The sequence below is a fragment of the Rhinoderma darwinii genome, chromosome 4 (assembly GCF_050947455.1).
Source record: "Rhinoderma darwinii isolate aRhiDar2 chromosome 4, aRhiDar2.hap1, whole genome shotgun sequence".
NCBI lineage: Eukaryota > Metazoa > Chordata > Amphibia > Anura > Rhinodermatidae > Rhinoderma > Rhinoderma darwinii.
The window spans coordinates 376,652,461-376,674,953 of NC_134690.1; the positions used below are offsets into that span (position 1 = coordinate 376,652,461).

At 40.3% G+C, this 22,493-nt stretch overlaps 1 protein-coding gene across 12 annotated transcripts in view; it reads left to right on the forward strand.

The window, feature by feature from the left end:
- NRXN1 (neurexin 1) overlaps positions 1–22,493 on the forward strand; it is a 1,175,924-nt gene that overhangs the window by 528,856 nt on the left and 624,575 nt on the right. For all 12 annotated transcript variants that reach the window (XM_075863167.1, XM_075863168.1, XM_075863178.1 and 9 more), the window contains one exon: positions 13,576–14,014. In XM_075863167.1, coding sequence (XP_075719282.1) covers positions 13,576–14,014 — 439 coding nt within the window. The remainder of the gene's footprint in view (positions 1–13,575; positions 14,015–22,493) is intronic.

Consider the following 22,493-nt stretch of genomic DNA (forward strand, 5'->3'; position numbering starts at 1 on the left):
CCGCTATATATTCATTTACATCTAGAATATAGCATTTAGGAATCGGATGGTAAAAAAAATAAAATGCCAGATCGCCGTACACTCCACTTATTCATTTACTTCAGGCTAAACAAATGACATTGTAATGCTATGGTCTTACAATGGTCATGGCTTTCGTTCTTAAAAAAGCACTCCCACAATTTTTTTTATTCTCTTGCCCATTAGAGAGGCACATTATGTAAATTGTGGTGAAGGTAATCTTCTTACCGGTGGCTGTATTTGTGAGTTATTCACTCCCTTCTGGTCTTCAGCTGTGTCATGTGACCAGCAATAGGACCCTCCAACTGCCACAGCGTCTCATGTGTGGACATCTGTGTAATCATGTCAACAGTCGACTGCGCTATTGATACCGTCGAAAAAATGGAAAACTGCCGGAATGGTGACAAACGGAAATCATTAGCAATGTTTCCGTTACCATTGATATCAATGGTGATGCAAACGGAAGCTAAAGTTTCCGTTTGGATTTCCGTTGAGGGGTTCACCCGATAGAAACTTCAGACGGAACCCTTGAACGGAAAGCAAACGCTGATTTGAACAGGCCCATATTTAGTATTAGATACTAGAAGATAGGAACATATAATGATTCCATGGCTCCAATATACTTTCAAAGGGTTGAATGTTAACAGTCAAGACTGGCAGTTTTTAATTTACCATATAGAAATTAATGGAGATTTACAAGATATTCCAAAAAGTGTCAGGGCTAGGAGAGATGTATGTATATATATATAGATGTATGTATGTGTATGTATATATATATATATATATATATATATATATATATATATATATATATACACAGTGAAGGAAATAAGTATTTGATCCCTTACTGATTTTGTAAGTTTGACCACTGTCAAAGTCATGAACAGTCTAGAATTTTTAGGCTAGGTTAATTTTAACAGTGAGAGATAGATTATATATATAAAAAAATAAATAAATCACATTGTCAAAATTAGATATATTTATTTGCATTGTGCACAGAGAAATAAGTATTTGATCCCCTACCAACCATTAAGAGTTCAGCCTCCTCCAGACCAGTTACACGCTCCAAATCAACTTGGTGCCTGCAGTAAAGACAGCTGTCTTAAATGGTCACCTGTATAAAAGACTCCTGTCCACAGACTCAATTAATCAGTCTGACTCTAACCTCTACAACATGGGCAAGACCAAAGAGCTTTCTAAGGATGTCAGGGACAAGATCATAGACCTGCACAAGGCTGGAATGGGCTACAAAACCATAAGTAAGACGCTGGGTGAGAAGGAGACAACTGTTGGTGCAATAGTAAGAAAATAGAAGACATACAAAATTACTGTCAATCGACATCGATCTGGGGCTCCATGCAAAATCTCACCTCGTGGGGTATCCTTGATCCTGAGGAAGGTGAGAGCTCAGCCGAAAACTACACGGGGGGAACTTGTTAATGATCTCAAGGCAGCTGGGACCACAGTCACCAAGAAAACCATTGGTAACACATTACGCCGTAATGGATTAAAATCCTGCAGTGCCCGCAAGGTCCCCCTGCTCAAGAAGGCACATGTACAGGCCCGTCTGAAGTTTGCAAATGAACATCTGGATGATTCTGAGAGTGATTGGGAGAAGGTGCTGTGGTCAGATGAGACTAAAATTGAGCTCTTTGGCATTAACTCAACTCGCCGTGTTTGGAGGAAGAGAAATGCAGCCTATGACCCAAAGAACACCATCCCCACTGTCAAGCATGGAGGTGGAAACATTATGTTTTGGGGGTGTTTCTCTGCTAAGGGCACAGGACTACTTCACCGCATCAATGGGAGAATGGATGGAGCCATGTACCATCAAATCCTGAGTGAAAACCTCCTTCCCTCCACCAGGACATTAAAAATGGCTCGTGGCTGGGTCTTCCAGCACGACAATGACCCGAAACATACAGCCAAGGCAACAAAGGAGTGGCTCAAAAAGAAGCACATTAAGGTCATGGAGTGGCCTAGCCAGTCTCCAGACCTTAATCCCATCGAAAACTTATGGAGGGAGCTGAAGATCCGAGTTGCCAAGCGACAGCCTCGAAATCTTAATGATTTACAGATGATCTGCAAAGAGGAGTGGGCCAAAATTCCATCTAACATGTGTGCAAACCTCATCATCAACTACAAAAAACGTCTGACTGCTGTGCTTGCCAACAAGGGTTTTGCCACCAAGTATTAAGTCTTGTTTGCCAAAGGGATCAAATACTTATTTCTCTGTGCACAATGCAAATAAATATATATAATTTTGATTTTTTTTTTATATATAATCTATCTCTCACTGGTAAAATTAACCTAGCCTAAAAATTCTAGACTGTTCATGTCTTTGACAGTGGGCAAACTTACAAAATCAGCAAGGGATCAAATACTTATTTCCCTGTGTATATATATATATATATATATATATATATATATATTTTTTTTTTTTTTTAAATAGCCGTTACTTATATCACAGATCCCTGGCGTTCCAGCCCCACCTCTCCGTTCCCCTTTGCCACTGTTTATTGACATGGCTGCAGCAATGACGTGCTTGTATACCCACAAGATCGCTGCAGCCAATCAGTGGTCTCAGTGGGTATATGGCACAGGATCGCTAAGGTCAGTCATTGGCTGTAGCGATCATGTGGGTATATGGGCATGTCATTGCTGCAGTTATGTCAATAAACAGTGGCGGGGAGGACCGGAGTGGCGCTGGAATGCCGGGTATCTGTGAGAAGCGCCGTGGCTCTTTTTACTTTTTTTTTTTTTAAAGTATCCCCCCAACCCCTGCCACGTTTTGGAACAACTTGGAAAACCACTTTAAGTCTCCACTAAATTTCAGAAAAGTAAAGAACAGGTTGTTGCCAAGCCTGTGCCATTGTTTGTTTTGCAGTGAGGAAAAACAATGAGGGGTATAGACAATTTTCCAAAGGAGCAGCAATTATTGATAGGATGCATGGGTGGCTTTACCAACAGAAAAAAACAGCATTCCTTAAAAGAATGAGCCCATGCCAGCTACCTGGTCAATCCAGATACTTGGAGCAGTATATGCAGAGTTATCACAGCCGCAATACGGCTTATTTATTTATTGTTTCTTATATAGCGCCAAGTATTTCACAGCGTTGTACATAGGTTGTCACCATGCACATCAGTCCATTTCCCCAATAGGACTCAAAAATCTAATTTCCTTATCTCAAACACACTCACACACACAACATGTGCACGGTTGTGTGTGTCTCTCCTGATGTGATGACCAATGTGATCATCAAACAAAAAAGTGCTCCCAATCTTTTTGCTCTTTTGAGTGATAAATCTTAAAATGTCATGTAGGGTTACATTCATTCAACCCCCTGTGGATTTAACTGAGAGCGCAAGAGTTATTAGTAAGTGTCTATAGAGAACATATTTATGATCAATATTATGTGGGCCTCTAAAAAGAGAATAGTTTGAATAATGTAAGTAGTTTTTACAAGATGTACACTTTATCACTTTATCTTCTAAGCGGTAAAAATAAAAACATTCTGACGTGATCAGCGACCCTGCTGTTGTATTTAACATGCATACAGAGGTGTCATATCTCAAGATGTACGGCGCAAGATGTTAAATAAATATGTAAAAATAAATTCTATATTTACAACGGATCTAATCCATCGGCCATGGACTTCCGTGTTAGAAAACATATACTGTGATGGATGCCTTTGAAGGACGCCATCTGTCGGCCATCCATCACAAATAGACTCGGATGTTGAAAAAAGCATATGCAGTACGTATAGCGTATACAATTCTTTATTGTATGAAGCGAGATTGGATTGAAATGTTATCATGAAAGATTTTATCATTTAAAACGATTCAAGAAAAGTTACGGGTGGACACATCTGTACTGTATTTTAGAAGGATAAATAAATGGCAGACAACTGGAACATTATTTACTCTACTCAAGTTCCAAATTCAGAAAAGCATCACAAAGATGTTGCTTTAAAGGGAACCTATCACCAGGACAGACCTGTTTACGTGAGGGCATTTATTAGATGCTTAATAGGAAATACATCTGAACCGTGTCCCAATTCCTGTTTCAAAGGGGACAATTTAAAGTATTCACTATATGTAAAATTATTTGCCTCTTGGTTAAAAAAACTAAATTCAGGGTACAAAGAATTTTGAAACTACAATTATGAGATATTTAATGCTGGCCAGGAATGTGTTGCTATAGTATTAAATGTAAAAAAATACACCTTCTATAATAAATAGCAAAAATAGGATGATCTAGTTATCACCTATCCACTGGATTTGACAGGGTCTCACCCCCAACAATCACTAAAATGGGGGACCCTGTTCCCTTGTTTCCCTCAGCTGCATGATAGCGGCACAGATTTATTCTTATAGAGCGACTACTGTTTTCGTCACTCCCATAGAGTCAAACTCCTCCTTGCTCGAACCGACTCTACATTTTAGCACCAATACAGTGATGTGTTATGTATATCTAATTTTGTGATAAAATAATTGGGGAAAAAAAGCTAATAAATCTACAGTAAAAATAATTGTTTAAAACCATCTGGTGCTTCTTGGTCAATGAGCCTGGGAGACACAATAAATTACTGAGGTACCGTTCAACGGACAGAGTAGCACCCATTAATATATTTCCTATTAAGCATCTAATAGATGGTGATACGTAAAGAGATCTGTCTTGGAAATAAACTTCTTGTAGAAGTAACATCTACTTTATTTGCATTTGATGATTACTTCAAGGACCAGAAACACCTCTTTCTCATCTAGTCATCATTGCTTTAATTAAATGACCCATCCAAAATATAAGGAAAAAATAAAAACCCATTCGAGCAGAAAGCATGATGGACGTTTATGTGGATGGACAGCGGGTTTATTGGTTTTTCCTATGCCAGAGCTATTCTAAACAGTGTAGTGAGGAGAAAATTTGACTTTGACAACTGGTCCTTCCAATTTAAAAAAAATAATAATTTCATTATGATGAAAAGACGTAAACCACAAACGGCAGGCTAATAAGTCCAAATTCCCTTACCCCTTAAATATTGTTGCAGTTTTGTTCCTTCTTAAGAAACCTACTGGGGTTCTGTACTTTTGCCCTACTTTATTCCCTTTATACAATGTATGAATAATTGATACATATGATTCTGTTTGAAAGGATTTGATCTTTGACACAATATGTGTGAGAATAAAATACCCGAACATATAACCCCCTAATTGTCCTCTTGCATGCGTTCTTTTTTTTTTTTCGGTATCTTGGTCTCCCATACTGATGTTGAATCCTAACCACTATTGACATCCAAAACAGTGCCCATAGGGATTGTCTCCAAGCTTTCCACACACAGAAGGCCTGCGCCTATAGGCGGCTCTGAAGGGAAAATGTACATATGAATTCACTGAACATTGAAAGATGTGAATGTATATGTTTATTCGGCACTCACGGAAATGAGAGGAGGATGTTCACGGAAGGACAAGGGGAACGCTACAGAGAGTGGTAGATGACTACAATGTCCTGCTTTTTTTTGTAGATGCAGACAAATATTTTACATACATGACTTACAGTAAATCTCCTTAGTCTACAGCGACGTCTTTTGGCGTCGCTGTAGAAGAGGCTGATGAGTGCTCCTGTGAGTGCTCATCTTCTAAGCAGGAGCTGTAACCTACTGATCTTAGAGCAGCCTCCTGATTACAGCTGGGGTCAGAAAACATTCGGACCCCAGCTGTTTATACATTGGATCGCCGTGGTCTGTGACTGCGGAAAGATCAAAGGGAACTCCCCGCTTTGATCTCGTCACCTGAAACCCGGTGACGTCATCAAACACCGGGGAATCCCTCTGCAGTCAGCCCTGGGGACCTACAAAGGACCCCAGGGCTGTCTGTTCAGTAAGCCTGCTGTTCGGGCACACTATGTGCTGCCCTAACAGCAGTCTGTGTCATAGTGACACAGTCAGATATTAGCATACAGGAGTATGCTAATACATTACAAGTAAAAAATAAAGTTATAAATAAAGTTATCCCTTATCCCTGGGATTTAAAAAAAAGTAAAACATTTTTATTTTTTTTTTCAAAAGTCATTATTTTATGTTGAAAAAACAAGTCGAATCCATAGCGGTCCCATCTCACAACTTGCATAACTTAGAAAAGGGTGATTTACACTGATGTGGCTCAGGTAACTAACGCTACAGTCAGGTTAAATTTGCATTAGATTTGGGACATACTTTTGGCATATAAACCGAGAGCATCTCCCAATTTGGCTGCAGTGTTTGGCTGGTATATGTCGGGAACGTACAGCCCCGACTATAGTGAAAGCATAGTCTACAATACTCCTTAATACAAATGTTTTCTAAAGAAAAAAAATATATATTAACTTCATTGTATTTTTTTATTTAAATCAATCTATGGCAGTTCATGACTGATACATGCCACTATACAGTTGCACACTTCTGTCTATATATTTGGCGGGATCCCTTAAAACATATGTAAATATGTTACTTGAGTCTGATGGTTTGAGCTGCGTAATATGTACTGTATATACTGTATATTACTGTATGTAATGTTAATTTACATTGGCAAATTTTGGCCCCAACAAGCAAGTCACATATAATTAGAATGCCACCTTGGGAATTGTACTGAAGGACATGGAGAGATTGATTGTATTCTTACTAATCTTACTTTTCATATTTTTCATTTTCATTTTCCAGTCAATTTTGTTGAGCTGTGTAGCCCTCATATATGACCCTGATATACAAACCAAGGCTTGTAACATTCGGAGTCATTTTTACTGTTTGCCGCTTGTACAGTGAGTGTCTGGGATACAATGTGACAGGGGCAGAGGTGAAAAGGAGTCAGAAAGAAAATGTCAAAACCTAAACTCATTTGCTCAGGAAATCAATGAGAAAAGTGATGTTGCATCATTATTAGGGGGCTTAGAAGTAAGAGAGGTTACATCCAAGTAAAAGACAGGAATATCCAGCAATACCATGTGATACATTTTTCCAAAAACATACAGGCAGAAATCATGCTTACAGACAGACGGACATAAGATATAGCTAAGAGAGGGTACAGTGCTAATCTATACGTTCCCCATTAGCTGATCTGGGCATGGGGGTGAAGCATTTCTTTGCAAGATCTGCCATATGTAGTGTTGTATACAGGTAGGGGGGTGTAGCTACAATATAGGGGGGGTTATTAATTGCTTTGGGGGGGTAGGGGTGATGGTGCACGGAGCAACATATAATTTATTGTTATGGAGCCCTCCCTTTTAATGTGCTCCCCTGCTCTTAATCTCACTTAACCACCCGACTGATACATTGTTTCATAATTGACCTACATTAAAGTATATTATAGTGTGGAACGAGTAACTTCTGAAGAACCGGACACTGAATACATCAATTGCGGCTGTAGATTCTGTAAAAGATGTTTGACAACAGAGCGGCTCTAGTGGTTAATTACAAAGCGCTATCTTGAAGATTAGCACCACGGATGCAGACAGTGTAATGTGACTTGGAGATAAGAACATAATGTTACCATTTCTTCTGAAGATACTTATGCATACTTACACCGGGAGAAATGACAAAACTGTTTTCAATTCAGTCAAAATCCTCTCAATAAGAAATTGACTTCCACCTGTGTAGATAATTTCATCCTCTGTACTGTGCCCAATTGATAAAGATATTAATGTTCCCTTTTCTACGAGACTGTGCTACTTAGAGGATCTGCGCCGGGTGGAACTATTGTGACTTTGACCTTGAAAGAGTTAGCGAGTAAAAGTTCAACACTTAACTACCGTTTCATAAAAAGCTTTGAGATGCAGGGAGCCTAATATCATATATCAGCCAAATGGTCCTGTGCAAAAGGCTTTTAAGCAATCAAGTTCCCTCAAAATTTAATTTGAGGCTGATGGCTGGAGAGATTACCCATATGAAATTTAAATTAACATTGGTTCAGTGCTGTGCATTTTTTATACAGATTGCATATGTATTTTAAGCAAATGAACATCACATGTATACTAGAATGAGAGACTGAAGAATTGCTATGCGTGACTGCGGGATTAATACTGACTGTATATATATATGTATATATATCTATCTATTTATATGTATATATAGATATATATGTATATATATATATATATATATACATATATATATATATATATATATATATATATATATATATATATATATTACACTGAAGTACAGGTTTTTTTTATTAAGGATCTCTTCATATCTCATTATTTGTAGAGGTTCGTAATATCCACTGGAGAAGCGCCGGGAACATTTCCAAAGCGCCCTATGCACCCGGTATATGCTAAAAGAGTGTCCTTTATATATATATTTATTTATTTATTTATTTTTTTTTAATATATAAAAATGTAGTCTGCAGCACTTTACCTTACAGAGGGATTCAGTAATAAGAAACCAAAAAAACACTACTGCACATTCTGTGATTCTTTGAGTTTGTGTCAATGTTGCATTCTACCATTGGAGTTATACATTTGGGAATATTCACAATTTATACCTTTACTTAAAAGAGTTGTCTAAAGAACTTCTATGAAGGGGGTTCCCCCTGTATGACATCCCTATTAGGACATATGGACATCATAAGGGGGAGTTCTCCGCTTAGGACGCCTCTATGATCCAGATCGGGGAGTAACCCAGAAAGTCCAAACATTACATGATTGGCCATTCACTTAAATGGCCAGCTTGTCAAGCTATATATCTTCTCTGCAGCGGCTACTACATGGGACATAGGGGACATAGCCTGACACCCCTTCCCTGGTTATGTTAGAGAACCAAACCCCCCCCCCAGTGATAGTCAATTGAAATCTATATAAGACAACCCTATTGATTCCTATTATTAAATTCCAGTTTAACATTGCACATTTGGTCGTTGTGGAGCAACCTTCACATATAGCTCCTTGTGAAAAGAGTTTGACAATATCCTCTAGTGGTATTATTTCCTTTAAAAACAGAAAAATCTGAATACATGTGACATGCTGTACTATGGCGTGTGCTTTGCCATGAACATTGGATGTGTTTAGATATATATAGATTTTGGTGTCTTGTTTCACTTAATATGTACTTAATTTCGCCTAATACTTTTTTACTAGAAGGAGCAATTGCATCCATTAAAAGGCCTTGAGAAGTGCCAATTCTGTATATGGAATATAGATAGCTTTATCATATGCTAATAAGCTTATATAGACTTGAGAGGAATTATTTGTAAGGTGTGACCTAGGTGGTATAGAGTGATGTTGCAGAAAATATGACATAAAGACGGAAGATGTAGTTGCAAGCTCAAACTTTACTATTATTCTCACACGTATACTGAAATGTTCCTAATGTGAGATGCACAGTATTATGGTGGCTGGCTTGTTATACACTTTTGCAGAAAGTGGGGCCTTATTGCCAGATAGGGGGCTAGTAGGCTGAAAAATGACAGCTCACTTACTGCTCGTGGGCCGGCTCCTGCCCGCACCCACCACTGCTCAGATGAACAGACACACACAGGGGGGAAACTCCATCCTATGACCCACAGCTCGCTCTTTAGGACCCCTGCTACAGGACAAACAGCACCGTTGTTTCCAGCAGCTTCCTCCGCAGTATTCCAGCCTCCTCTCACACTTCTCTTACAGCACGTAAACCAAGGTCACTCCAGCTTCCTCCTGACACTGAACAGCATTTGGCGAGATCAGCGCCGTTTTATGCATAAGGCAGCAGGGATGACGCGATGTAGCAATAACTCTGGTTTGGAGTCGCAAAACATAGTCAACATGTTGTCTGGACTGTACATCTTGGTGCCTAGTAACTTTAGGAGCCAGTAAGCCACCCGCCATGTTACCTGTAAACAAGACACAACATTACAGTATAAACATGGCTAAAAAAACATTACTTAAGTGCTATATAAAGTGGCCGGACTGACGACTCTCCTCTGCAACACCACCTACAGTAGGTGGGAATAACAACAAATAACAGCAGACAATAGCACACATTTTAAGGCACAGTGCAAAAATATATGTCTCAACAAAATTACAATGCTACGTTGGTCCAAAATATAATAGCATGTAAAGTAATATTCCCTTTAAACTTGGGAATTTATCCCCCACAATTTAGACATGTGACACGCTCTCTTGTTTGTATGGACTTAGGAGGACTGGGACGAGCTTCTTCTGGATCCCTGCTGAGTAATTCTGGAGGACAATTAGTGCACCTGCAAATTCAGTATTGATGGGGCATCTTGGGGGCACACACATAATTACTGTACTGTCTGTACAGGGTGTGTGCTTTATGGCAGCTACAATAAATGGGATTTTAAAGGGGTTTACCAGCCGATAGCCTGGTTTTCCAGCCGATTGATGGCCTATCCTCAAGATAGGCCATCAATAGCTGATGGGTCGGGGTCCGAAAACCGGGACCTCCACTGATCAGCTGTTTTGAAGAGGCCGTGGCGCTCGTATGAGCGCTGCTTCCCCTTCATTTCTTCTTGCTCACTGTGAATGTTCGACACAAATTTAGTGGTGATTCACAGGTATTGCCGCCTTATCTCCCATTCACTTCAATAGGAGAAAAGGACGCAATACTGTACCTGTAAATCGCCACTAAATATGTGTCGAACATTCACAGTGAGCAGGAAGAAATGAAGTGTATGTGGATGAACGTTCGTAGTAACGATTGTTTCTCCCCATACTTCCGATCATTGCACCGTTTAGATGGAGAAAACGGCTACGATGGACAAATTGTATTGTCGATCGGTGTTCGTTAAGGTGGAAAAACATGGGTGCATATCTGCCTGTGTAATACCACCTTAATACATTCTAGGTAAAGATGACGTAATGCAGGGTAATCGTAATATAGTGTTACTATCCTGCCATATCTAGGCCTCCAGCAGTACAAAAGAGTTGTAATTTGTCATTAACTTCCCGTCCTCTAAAGATAATTAGATGACTCCTCTGACCCTGTCCCAGTTTACACAGAAAGCTGAAAAGCGATCTGCAAAAAAACCTGGAAATTTCAATTAAATTGTATTTGCTCCATTTTTCATATGGATAGTCACGTAAAAAATCAAATAAACACGAAAAATGTAAAAAAAATATTTTTATAATTAAACCTGATTCAAATAATCTGTTAAACTTGACACCAAGATTAACAGATCAGTCAAGAGCAGCTCATTGGGGGGTTTCCAGCAACATTTCTTTTCGACACTGCATTAACTGTGCAATAAGTAGAAAAAGAAAAACATTCACGTAAATATATTATAAGGATAAAAATATTGACTTTAAATAACAAAATGCCACTTAATCCCCCCCCCTCCAAAAAAAGAAAATTAAAATAAAATAAAATGTTCTGCTTGTTTGCAGATCTTCTTCAGTATAATGAAAGGTGTTAGAATATATCATGGTGCATCTATTCTATTTCTTCGTGATGATTATGAGGATGTTGATCATTTTATCTAGATGTGGACCAGTGCTGTAACTGGATGTAGTGCTCTATGCCAGTATGTGGCGTGCAAAGATAGACAATCCCAGCTGTACAGCATCCCTGGAAGTTACGCCATAACCCTACTATAAAGATCAATTATTCATTCTGTTATTGAAAGCTCCTGTGAGCTGTAAAATAAAACACTTTCTTACATAAAATAACACATCTAATCTCCCTCCTTATGATTTATGCATATTGCAGAATGGGAACTGGGGAATTCCAAAAAATGAGTTAATCAACATATCACTTTCTTATTCTATGTCGTAAAACATACAAGTCGTATAGTTCATATTCATCAGTGGTTAAGGCCCCGTTTGTGGGATATATAATCATCATCGTAACAGCTGATACGTACAGAATAACCTGCATTGGTTGATACATAAGAGGTCAGGTGATCAGGTCGTGCAGATTTGGTGTAGAATCCAATGTTTTTAGTGTTTTCCATTGCATGATTTGTGTTAGTTTTTATTGTGTGTTGTATGTGTATGAACAACTAACATGATAGAACTGTTTTATGATTTAACCAATTAAATTGCTATTTGGATTTAGTAGGGACCTGAAAATGTTGTAAAATTATTAAATGTAAGTCTGTTCTAGGTGCTCCGGTTTCTGCCCACACACCAAAAATTCTATAGGAATTCAACAGCATTGCTACAGTAGTTTTCTGGCGTTGAGATGTCGTGAACGGCCCACACCTCACAAACATTTTTACTTTTTTTTAGATCCCTCTGTACTTTCCAAAGAGTTTGTCTGAGCTTATAAAACGGGGTGTGGAAAACCGCGGGCAGACACATTTACTAATAATTTACGCCAGAAACTGGCATAAATGATAGCGCAAATCTATGCCAGTCCCTGATTTCATTTAGTGGCATGGGGACAGCCAAAGATGAGACAAATTGATTCAAAGGGGGGTGCCTCTTAATAAATCTGTCGAATCTTACTTCTGCTTAATTTTTATTACGACTGTCGCAGTCTTCATACATCTCCCCCTATGTGTGTATATATGGCTTCCCATGTGTGTGTTTCTAAAATAGGAAAAGTCGATTATGGGCCACAAAGCAGAGCAGAGCATTATGGGTACATGATTGCAAGGAATGTTGGTGTCAGGGCTATATTATAAGGAGGTTATGGTCCTATTTCACAGCCCGACATGGGTCGTGTAAACGAGCGCCAATTATCGAGACAGCTCGTTTGCTCCTTTCACACAGAGCAATAATTGCTTGTGTATAGGTCCCTATACATTTTCATCATATCAGCAGATGTGCTGCAGACAACGATAATTTTTATTCTGCATAAAAGAGCAGATCAGCCGATAAACTAGCATTTTCTCATTCATCAGCTGATCGTTGCCCCGATTAGACAGGGCAATGATCGGGAACGATCGATCATATGAACGCTAGTTTGCCTGATCATTGGCCCATGTAATTGGGGCTTTGAACCTTCACAAACGGGGGCCTTAAATTACCTCTTCAGGATAATTATTATTAGAACACTATATGGTATTATTTGTGAATTGTATATTGTGCACTGTAACATATTACTTGGACACTGACACACTGTATTATACACACGGTAATTATTTGTGCTCTTTTTAATAGTGTTTTTAAATATTATTGGAATTGTGATAGTTCTTGTAATCTTGTAAAATATTGTAGCTGTACAGTTTTCTTTTTTCACCTATCTATTATTATTTCCCTTATTAAAAAAAAAAAAAGGGGGTGGGGGGGGGAAATAAAACCTTTAGCCCAGGGGCCTCCACGGGTCTTGACCCAGTCCTGGTTGGTGCTCTAAAAAGAAATAGAAATACATCAATAAATTAATACAATTTTTTACCAACTTCATGTAATTATCATCTCCTGTAGTCAGAAAATGTGGTCCTACATAGCGGTAGGTCCATCATGAATACATAGTAAATAGGTCTCTAAACTTTTTTGTCTTCTGGTCTTCAGCCTTTTGTGTCCCTTACTTTAGAGAACAGCAGTGCACATCTTATAACATATTATCTAGCTACAACTATTTATGGAACTAGATTAAATGGGAATATGCAGTAACCTAGAGATTAATATGTATTTGTCTTTTTCAGGTCGTATATAAAAATAATGATGTACGGCTGGAATTATCACGTCTTTCCAAGCAAGGTGATGCCAAAATGAAAGTCCATGGTGTAGTCGCCTTTAAATGTGAGAATGTTGCCACATTGGACCCAATCACTTTTGAGACACCAGAATCATTTATCTCTTTACCAAAATGGAATGCAAAGAAGACGGGTTCAATATCATTTGACTTCCGTACAACAGAGCCCAATGGACTCATACTGTTTAGTCATGGTAAACCTCGTCACCAAAAAGATGCAAAGAATCCCCAAATGATCAAAGTTGACTTCTTTGCTATAGAGATGCTCGATGGCCATCTGTATCTGCTTCTCGACATGGGATCAGGAACCATTAAAATAAAGGCAATTCAGAAAAAAGTAAATGATGGAGAATGGTATCATGTAGACTTCCAACGCGATGGACGAACAGGTAAAAAAATATTTTTTTCACAAAGTAAAACAAACTCTACTTTAAGTATTTTTATTCCTTTCAGTTAAAAAAAACAACAGCCCATCAATGTCAATATTAAAAGATGTATTCCAATGGAGTGTTAAAAGTACAGTGCCAGGAGATGGAGCCCCCAGTGATGTACAAAATAAAAAGGTTTTGGTGCTGATTTAGCACATAATACAATCTTCTATTATTTTATAGACATATCAGAAAAGTCTAGCATCAAAATCTAGTTCATATTTGGAATAATCTTTATGTATACGGCAGAGCCGTGTGCACACGTACTACGGAGCCAGCGAGATGTGGTGCTTCTGTACTGTATCATATTAGGGAGCTTTTCTCCTCCAGAAGTAATGTTTTCAGGGAAGGTTGATCTCTCCATAATACAGTATGCAAAAGAACATGGTTTGATTTTTCTTGGATTCTGTATTAAATTGGAGGCATACAGAGATACAGAGCCATAATATGGTCGTGTCGTGTGCATAAGGTTTTATGTTAATAAATGACCTATTTTAGTCTCTCATTTGTGGTTATATTTGCATTTCTTTAAGCTCAAGCATAAATGGTAACTCATTTACTTGGAATTTACACTGCCCTAACCTCAAAAGTACAATTGGAAATGTAAAAAAATATTTCTAACAATAGGAAGAATCTGCGGGCTATATAAATGTCGGTTTTGAGAAAAATTTTGTTCTGTCTTTCCATTAAAAGAAAATGTAATTTTATATATATATATATATATATATATATATATATATATATATATATAAAATCCAAAATCCAGCAGCACTAGCAGCGTGTGGGTGCTAGCCCTTCCTCAAGCGAACGGCTCCAGTGATAAGAGCTGAAACGTTGCACTAGAGTAATAAAGTACCCCACTTTGTTTCACTGAAATTCTACGGAGTGCTGCCTGATTATTTATATATATATATATATATATATTTATATATATATATCACATGTTAATGGAAAATCTGTTGGTCATATTAAATAATACAGAGCCATCCATACACATAAGATTACTATTTGTGGATCCCACCAATGTAATATTGCATATTAAAGAGGCTCTGTCACCAGATTTTGCAACCCCTATCTGCTATTGCAGCAGATAGGCGCTGCAATGTAGATTACAGTAACGTTTTTATTTTTTAAAAACGAGCATTTTTGGCCAAGTTATGGCCATTTTTGTATTTATGCAAATGAGGCTTGCAAAAGTACAACTGGGCGTGTTGAAAAGTAAAAGTACAACTGGGCGTGTATTATGTGCGTACATCGGGGCGTGTTTACTACTTTTACTAGCTGGGCTTTCTGACGAGAAGCATCATCCACTTCTCTTCAGAACGCCCAGCTTCTGGCAGTGCAGACACAGCCGTGTTCTCGAGAGATCACGCTGTGACGTCAATTCCTCAGGTCCTGCATCGTGTCAGACGAGCGAGGACACATCGGCACCAGAGGCTACAGATGATTCTGCAGCAGCATCGGCGTTTGCAGGTAAGTCGATGTAGCTACTTACCTGCAAACGCTGATGCTGCTGCAGAATCAACTGTAGCCTCTGGTGCCGACACGATGCAGGACCTGTGAGTGACGTCACAGATCTGCACTGCCAGAAGCTGGGCGTTCTGAAGAGAAGTGGATGATACTTCTCATCAGAACGCCCAGCTAGTAAAAGTAGTAAACACACCCCGATGTAACACACATAATACACATCCAGTTGGACTTTTACTTTTCAACACGCCCAGTTGTACTTTTGCAAGCCTCATTTGCATAAATACAAAAATGGCCATAACTTGGCCAAAAATGCTCGTTTTTTAAAAATAAAAACGTTACTGTAATCTACATTGCAGCGCCGATCTGCTGCAATAGCAGATAGGGGTTGCAAAATCTGGTGACAGAGCCTCTTTAAGGACTACCAGGTATCGGCACTCAGGAAGAAACTATCAAAGCCAATTCCTTTGTTTAGATTCTACGATAAGATGTCTTATAGGTGTCTTATAGCTGTGTTGCTCTCATCTTCATACTTATCGGGAGGGGGGGGGGTAACTCATGGACACATGTAAGCAAATATACTTGTAAAATGTGGTTAAAAAAAAGAGGTTTATAAATGATGAGACACATATATAATCATTAACTTTAATATCAAATATGAAAAATCCTGACCTTAATATTACAGATGCAATTTGTATTCTTCTTATGCAAAAAGTTACTAGACATAATTAAATAGAAAGTAGGTCACGGTCACAGGGTTTCCATATCTCCAAGCGGATTCTTCTTTATCCTGTGGGAAGAGATAAACTTAAGGAGACAGATGACTCCATTTACAGATATACAAAGCAATACTATCCTTGTCTCGGAGGGTTGTTATTTATCATGTCCTCTTAACAGTTAAAGGTGAGTTATAGCCAGCCTATTGAAAGAGTGTAATGAATCACCCTTCTGTCCATTTGTCAGGAAATTAGATTTCTGCAGATGTGAATACATCGAAAATACTAAATAAAAATTGTGCTTCAGGGATTTCATGCTGACAAAACCATCCTTTATTGAGGAAAATCTTAACCTGCTTGGTGCATTAACACTCAACTAGTGTGGCTTTATTTGTGCTGCCATAAATATTGCATTTGTACTGTTCAGTATATTCTCAGAGCAGATAAGTAAAGAAAAAATACAAAACAAAAAAAGGTCAAAACAATCTTTAAGCAGTATAATAATAATAATAATAATAATAATAATAATAATAATAATAATAATATAATAATCCGTCTCTTTCCGATTGATCATGGCCACCATAATTAATTTGTTATGCAATGCTACAAATTCTATCGTATAAATGCAATGTTAAAAAATTAATATTCAACACTAAGGCACTGTTCACATCTGCATTGGAGGCTCCAATGGAAGCCTCTGTCGCAGATTCCGTATTTTTCTTACGTAAAGAATATTGCTGCATGAAGCAATATGTTTTTCCCGTAAACAGGGGGATATCCAGGCAGAAGCCAATGGTGCCCCTGGTGTACATCATGATACGAATCCATCATAGCGTTTTGGCTTCTGTTATAAATAAAAGTAATAACGGAGATGTGAATAGGGCCTTATTTATATAACTATCCTCACTCCAACATTGGAGAGTGTTAACCTTGTTCCTTGGCACTGGACTGGACGTGTGAATGGTATATTGCAATATGTACCACCAGCTAGTATCACCTGCAAATTGCAGCCAGAGTTAAAATGTTATGGCCCAAAAATATTCAGACTGCAAGCGGTAGAGCGTTTGTTATCCATCAAGTTTAAAGTCTTTAATGAATAATGACAGTGGTTAACTCCAGTTTCATTGTACATATTCCTTTAAAAATATTAAAGCGAAAAATTATGATACCAAGAAAATATTTTTAATTTTGATTTTCTTTAATCAGGAAAAAATTAATGTTCATTGTATTCTATAGCCATCACAATGCTTATGTTGCACATCGGTCAAACGTCATGACATGATGACATGATGACACAATGGGAGGCAAAAATTAACTGTGATTTTTGCACAGTGTAATAATTTAGAGTGATAGACACTATGTAGCGTCCATGGCGCCTATCAGGAAATCATTAACGGCCCATGAGTTCCTGGTCTATAAGAAGGCCCCAGACCTTCTGATCCTTGCTTGAGCGTTGTTAGTTATCCCAAGTCTGTCTTGCAAATGGTCCCTTCGTTTTTCCTGTTCCAGTTGTTACCCGTGCCTTGTTACCTGTTCCTGTATTCCGTGCTGTTCTTGTTCCTGTGCCTACTAGTGTCGGAGTAGTGTCACGTCCTGTGTCATCTGCCACGTCCGGAGAAATTCTCCACATCTGGCGCAACCTGCGGCTTCTGTGCCATCCGCCACGTCCTGTGTCATCTGCCACAACCTGTGTTATCTGCCACGTCCGGAGGAATTCGCCACGTCTGGCAAAACCTGCTGCACCCATCTCCATCTGTACCAGAGCTGCGGCCACTGTCTGGACTATCCAGGTACCCTTGTGCGGGACTTTGTATTGTTGGGGTTCCCTGTTTTTTGGCCAGCTGCCTCCCCGCTACGGCGGTACGGCCTAGTGGGTCCACAAACCCGCTACGTGACAGTACGCTCAGGCCATGGACCCTGCTGGTCAACCTGAGACCTTGACGACACGAGCAATGCTGACCGAGATGGAGGATCTCCAGTCACGACAAGACCAACTCCTCCTGTTGGTAAACACCATCGTCCATAGGCTGCTTGCTCCAACCACAGTCGTCACCGCACCCATTCCTGCTGTTCCTCCTGCTACACTTGCTGTATGTACCAGTACCAATCCCCTGTGCTTCCTGCCGCTACCTCCACGCTATGACGGAGATCCAAGGTCCTGCAGGGGATTTTTGAATCAGTGCCAGATCCACTTCAAACTACATGCCAGGTCCTTCTCTTCGGATGACGTCAGGATCGCCTTCATCATCTCTCTCCTTACTGGCAAAGCCCTAGCATGGGCTAATCCATAAGGGACCAGAGACCCGTGACTTGCAGTGCTTCTTACAGACCTTCTGCTCGATCTTTGAGGAACCTGGGAGAGTTTCTTCGGCTGCTGCATCCCTGCTGACCCTACACCAGGGAGACCTCCCCGTGGGTGAGTATGCCATTCAGTTCCGTATCCTGGCTGCTGAGTTGACCTGGAACAACGAGGCTTTGGTGGCCACATTCTGGCAGGGTCGGACTGTCTTCAGGGATTAAGGATGAGCTGGCTGCTCGTGATCTGCCATCTATCCTGGACGATCTTATCCTACTCGCCTCCCGGGTTGACATGAGGATCCAGGAGCATTCCCAAAAGGTTCTCCGGGAGAAAGAACTTCCTAGACTGGATTCTACTTTCCAGCAATCCTCCTCAGTCATCCAACTAGAGGATCTTGTGTAGAGTAAACAGGCCAAGTTGTCTATCAAGTCCAGCAAACGCACTTCTGGGCTTTGTTTGTATTGCTGCCTCGGAGGCCATATTGTGCGTCTGTGTCCCCAGAGACCCCATTGCCTATGATTGGTTGGAGAAACAACCCTAGGTGGAATGGTACCTAATAGAGCATTCTGCTCCAAGTTGACTATTCCTGTGACCCTAGTATCCGGCGAGAGGACGCATCGGGTTTCTGCATATCTTGACTCTGGGTCTGAGGCAAACTTCATTCAAAAGGAGCTAGTGGATCATCTTCAGTTGCCCACAGTTCCCCTGGAGATGTATTTGGCTGTTGCCTCGGTGAATGGACTGCCTCTGCCTGATCCTATCGTTTCTAAAACCAAGCCGTTGAAGCTCCGGGTTGGAGTCCTTCATTCTGAACTGATTTCTTTCCTTGTTTTGCCCAAGGCCATCAATCCTTTTCTGCTGGGCCTGCCTTGGCTTCGACTACATGCCCTGGTCCTGGACTGAAATTCTGGAGAGGTTCTTCAATGGGACGTCAAGTGCCTTGGTCGTTGTCTGTTGCAGAACCATCCTGTCAAGCCTCCTCTGCCTCAGTCATTGGCGGGACTGCCCCCCCCAGTTTGCTCAGTTTGCGGATGTTTTCAGCAAAAGGGAGGCTGAGACGTTGCCTCCACATCAGACTTATGACAGCCCCATTGAACTGGTTCCTAATGCCTCTTTCCCCCGTGGCCGAGTATCTCCTCTTTCCTTGCCAGAGTCTCTATCCATGTCAGCCTATATCAAGGAGAATTTGGAGGGGAGTTTCATACGAAAGTCTTCATCCCCGGCCGGGGCTGGATTCTTCTTCGTTAAAAATAAGGAAGGATCCCTTTGACCCTGCATTGACTACCGTGGTCTCAATCAGATCACGGTCAAAAACAAATACCCGTTGCCACTTATATCCGAGCTGTTTGATCGCATACGAGGAGCTAAAAAAAATTCTAAGCGACCTGCGGGGGGCTTAACACCTAGTCCGGATTCGCCAGGGTGACGAGTGGAAGATTGCATTTAACACCCGGGACGGGCACTACAAATACCTAGCGATGCCCTTCGGACTGTGTAACGCTCCCGCAGTGTTTCAGGAGTTTGTTAATGATATCTTCCGAGATCTCCTCTATGTCTGTGTTGTTGTTTATCTCGATGATATTTTGATTTTCTCCCCAGATTCGACGACTCATCAGAGGCATGTCCGTCAAGTTCTACTACATAGTTACATAGTTACATAGTTAGCACGGCTGAAAAAAGACACATGTCCATCAAGTTCAACCAAGGGAAGGGAAAAGGGAAGGAAAAATTTCTACACATAGGAGCTAATATTTTTTTGTTCTAGGAAATTATCTAACCCTTTTTTAAAGCCATCTACTGTCCCTGCTGTGACCAGCTCCTGCGGTAGGCTATTCCATAGATTCACAGTTCTCACTGTAAAGAAGCCTTGTCGCCTCTGCAGCTTGAACCTTTTTTTCTCCAGACGGAGGGAGTGCCCCCTTGTTTTTTGAGGGGGTTTTACAAGGAACAGGATTTCACCATATTTTTTGTATGTGCCATTAATATATTTATATAAGTTAATCATGTCCCCCCTTAGTCGTCTTTTTTCAAGGCTAAATAGGTTTAATTCTTTCAATCTTTCCTCATAACTTAAATTCTCCATGCCCCTAATTAGCTTCGTTGCTCTTCTTTGTATTTTTTCCAACTCCAGGGCATCCTTTCTATGAACTGGAGCCCAGAACTGAACTGCATATTCTAGATGAGGCCTCACTAATGCTTTGTAAAGTGGTAATATTACATCCCTGTCCCGCGAGTCCATGCCTCTTTTAATACACGACAATATCCTGCTGGCCTTTGAAGCAGCTGATTGACACTGCATGCTGTTATTGAGTTTATGATTTACAAGTACACCCAGATCCTTCTCAACAAGTGAATCCGCCAGTGTAGCTCCCCCTAGGACATATGATGCATGCAGGTTGTTGGTACCCAGATGCATAACTTTACATTTATCTACATTAAACTTCATCTGCCAAGTGGACGCCCAAACACTTAGTTTGTTTAAATCTGCCTGTAATTCATGAACATCTTCCATAGTCTGAACTATATTACATAGCTTGGTGTCATCTGCAAAAATAGAAATAGTGCTATTAATCCCATCCTCTATATCATTAATAAATAAGTTGAATAATAGTGGTCCCAGCACTGAACCCTGGGGTACACCACTTATAACCGGTGACCATTCAGAGAAGGAATCATTGACCACAACTCTCTGGATACGGTCCTTGAGCCAATTCTCAATCCAATTACAAACTATATTTTCTAAACCTATAGTCCTTAATTTACCCATTAGGCGTCTATGGGGGACAGTGTCAAATGCCTTTGCAAAGTCCAAAAACACTAAATCCACAGCGGCCCCTCTGTCTAGACTTCTGCTCACCTCTTCATAAAAACAGATTAGGTTAGTTTGACAACTTCTGTCCTTAGTAAAACCGTGCTGGCTGTCACTTATAATGCTATTTATTGTCACATAATCCTGTATATAGTCCCTCAATAGCCCCTCAAACATTTTCCCCACGATGGATGTTAAGCTTACTGGTCTATAATTACCTGGGGAAGACCTAGAGCCCTTTTTGAAAATAGGCACCACATTTGCGCTGCGCCAGTCCCTTGGCACTATACCAGTCACTAGAGATTCTCTGAATATTATGAAAAGGGGGACAGAAATAACTGAACTAAGCTCTTTAAGAATTCTAGGGTGTAACCCATCTGGTCCCGGGGCCTTGTGCACATTTATTTAATTTAGCTTGGACCATCTCTACATTCATCCAATTCAGTATATCAACTGATATATTAACAGCACTGGCACTGGCTACATCAGCTGCTCTTTCTTACTACGATAAGGGAGAGTCGTTTATACGCCAAGCTGGAGAAGTGTGTCTTTGAGAGGAGTTCTCTGCCCTTTCTGGACTACATAATCTCGGATCAAGGTCTCCAGATGGATCCTGAGAAAGTGAGATCTGTCCTGGAGTGGCCACGTCCTCAAGGCCTAAGGGCCATACAGCGGTTCCGGGGATTCGCCAATTTCTACCGGCAATTTATTCCTAACTTCTCATCTCTGATGGCTCCCGTCTCTACCCTTACCAAGAAGGGTGTGTACGCCAAGGTGTGGACTCCAGAGGCAGAGTCCGCATTTATTAGCCTCAAAGAGCCTTCACTGCAGCTTCGATCCTCCATCATCCTGACGTATCTCGGCAGTTCTCACTGGAAGTGGACGCTTCCTCTGTTGGTGCTGGCGCACTTCTGTTCGAGAGGAGATCCAAAGGAAAGGCAGTAGTATGTGGCTACTATTCTAGACTTTTTCTTCTACTGTGCGCAATTACTCTATTGGAGATCGAGAGCTACTGGCCATCAAGTTGGCTCTGGAGGAGTGGAGACATCTTCTAGAGGGTGCCACTCACCCCATCCTGATCTCCACCGACCACAAGAACCTTACCTACCTTCAGTCTGCTCAACGACTGAATCCCCGTCAAGCCAGGTG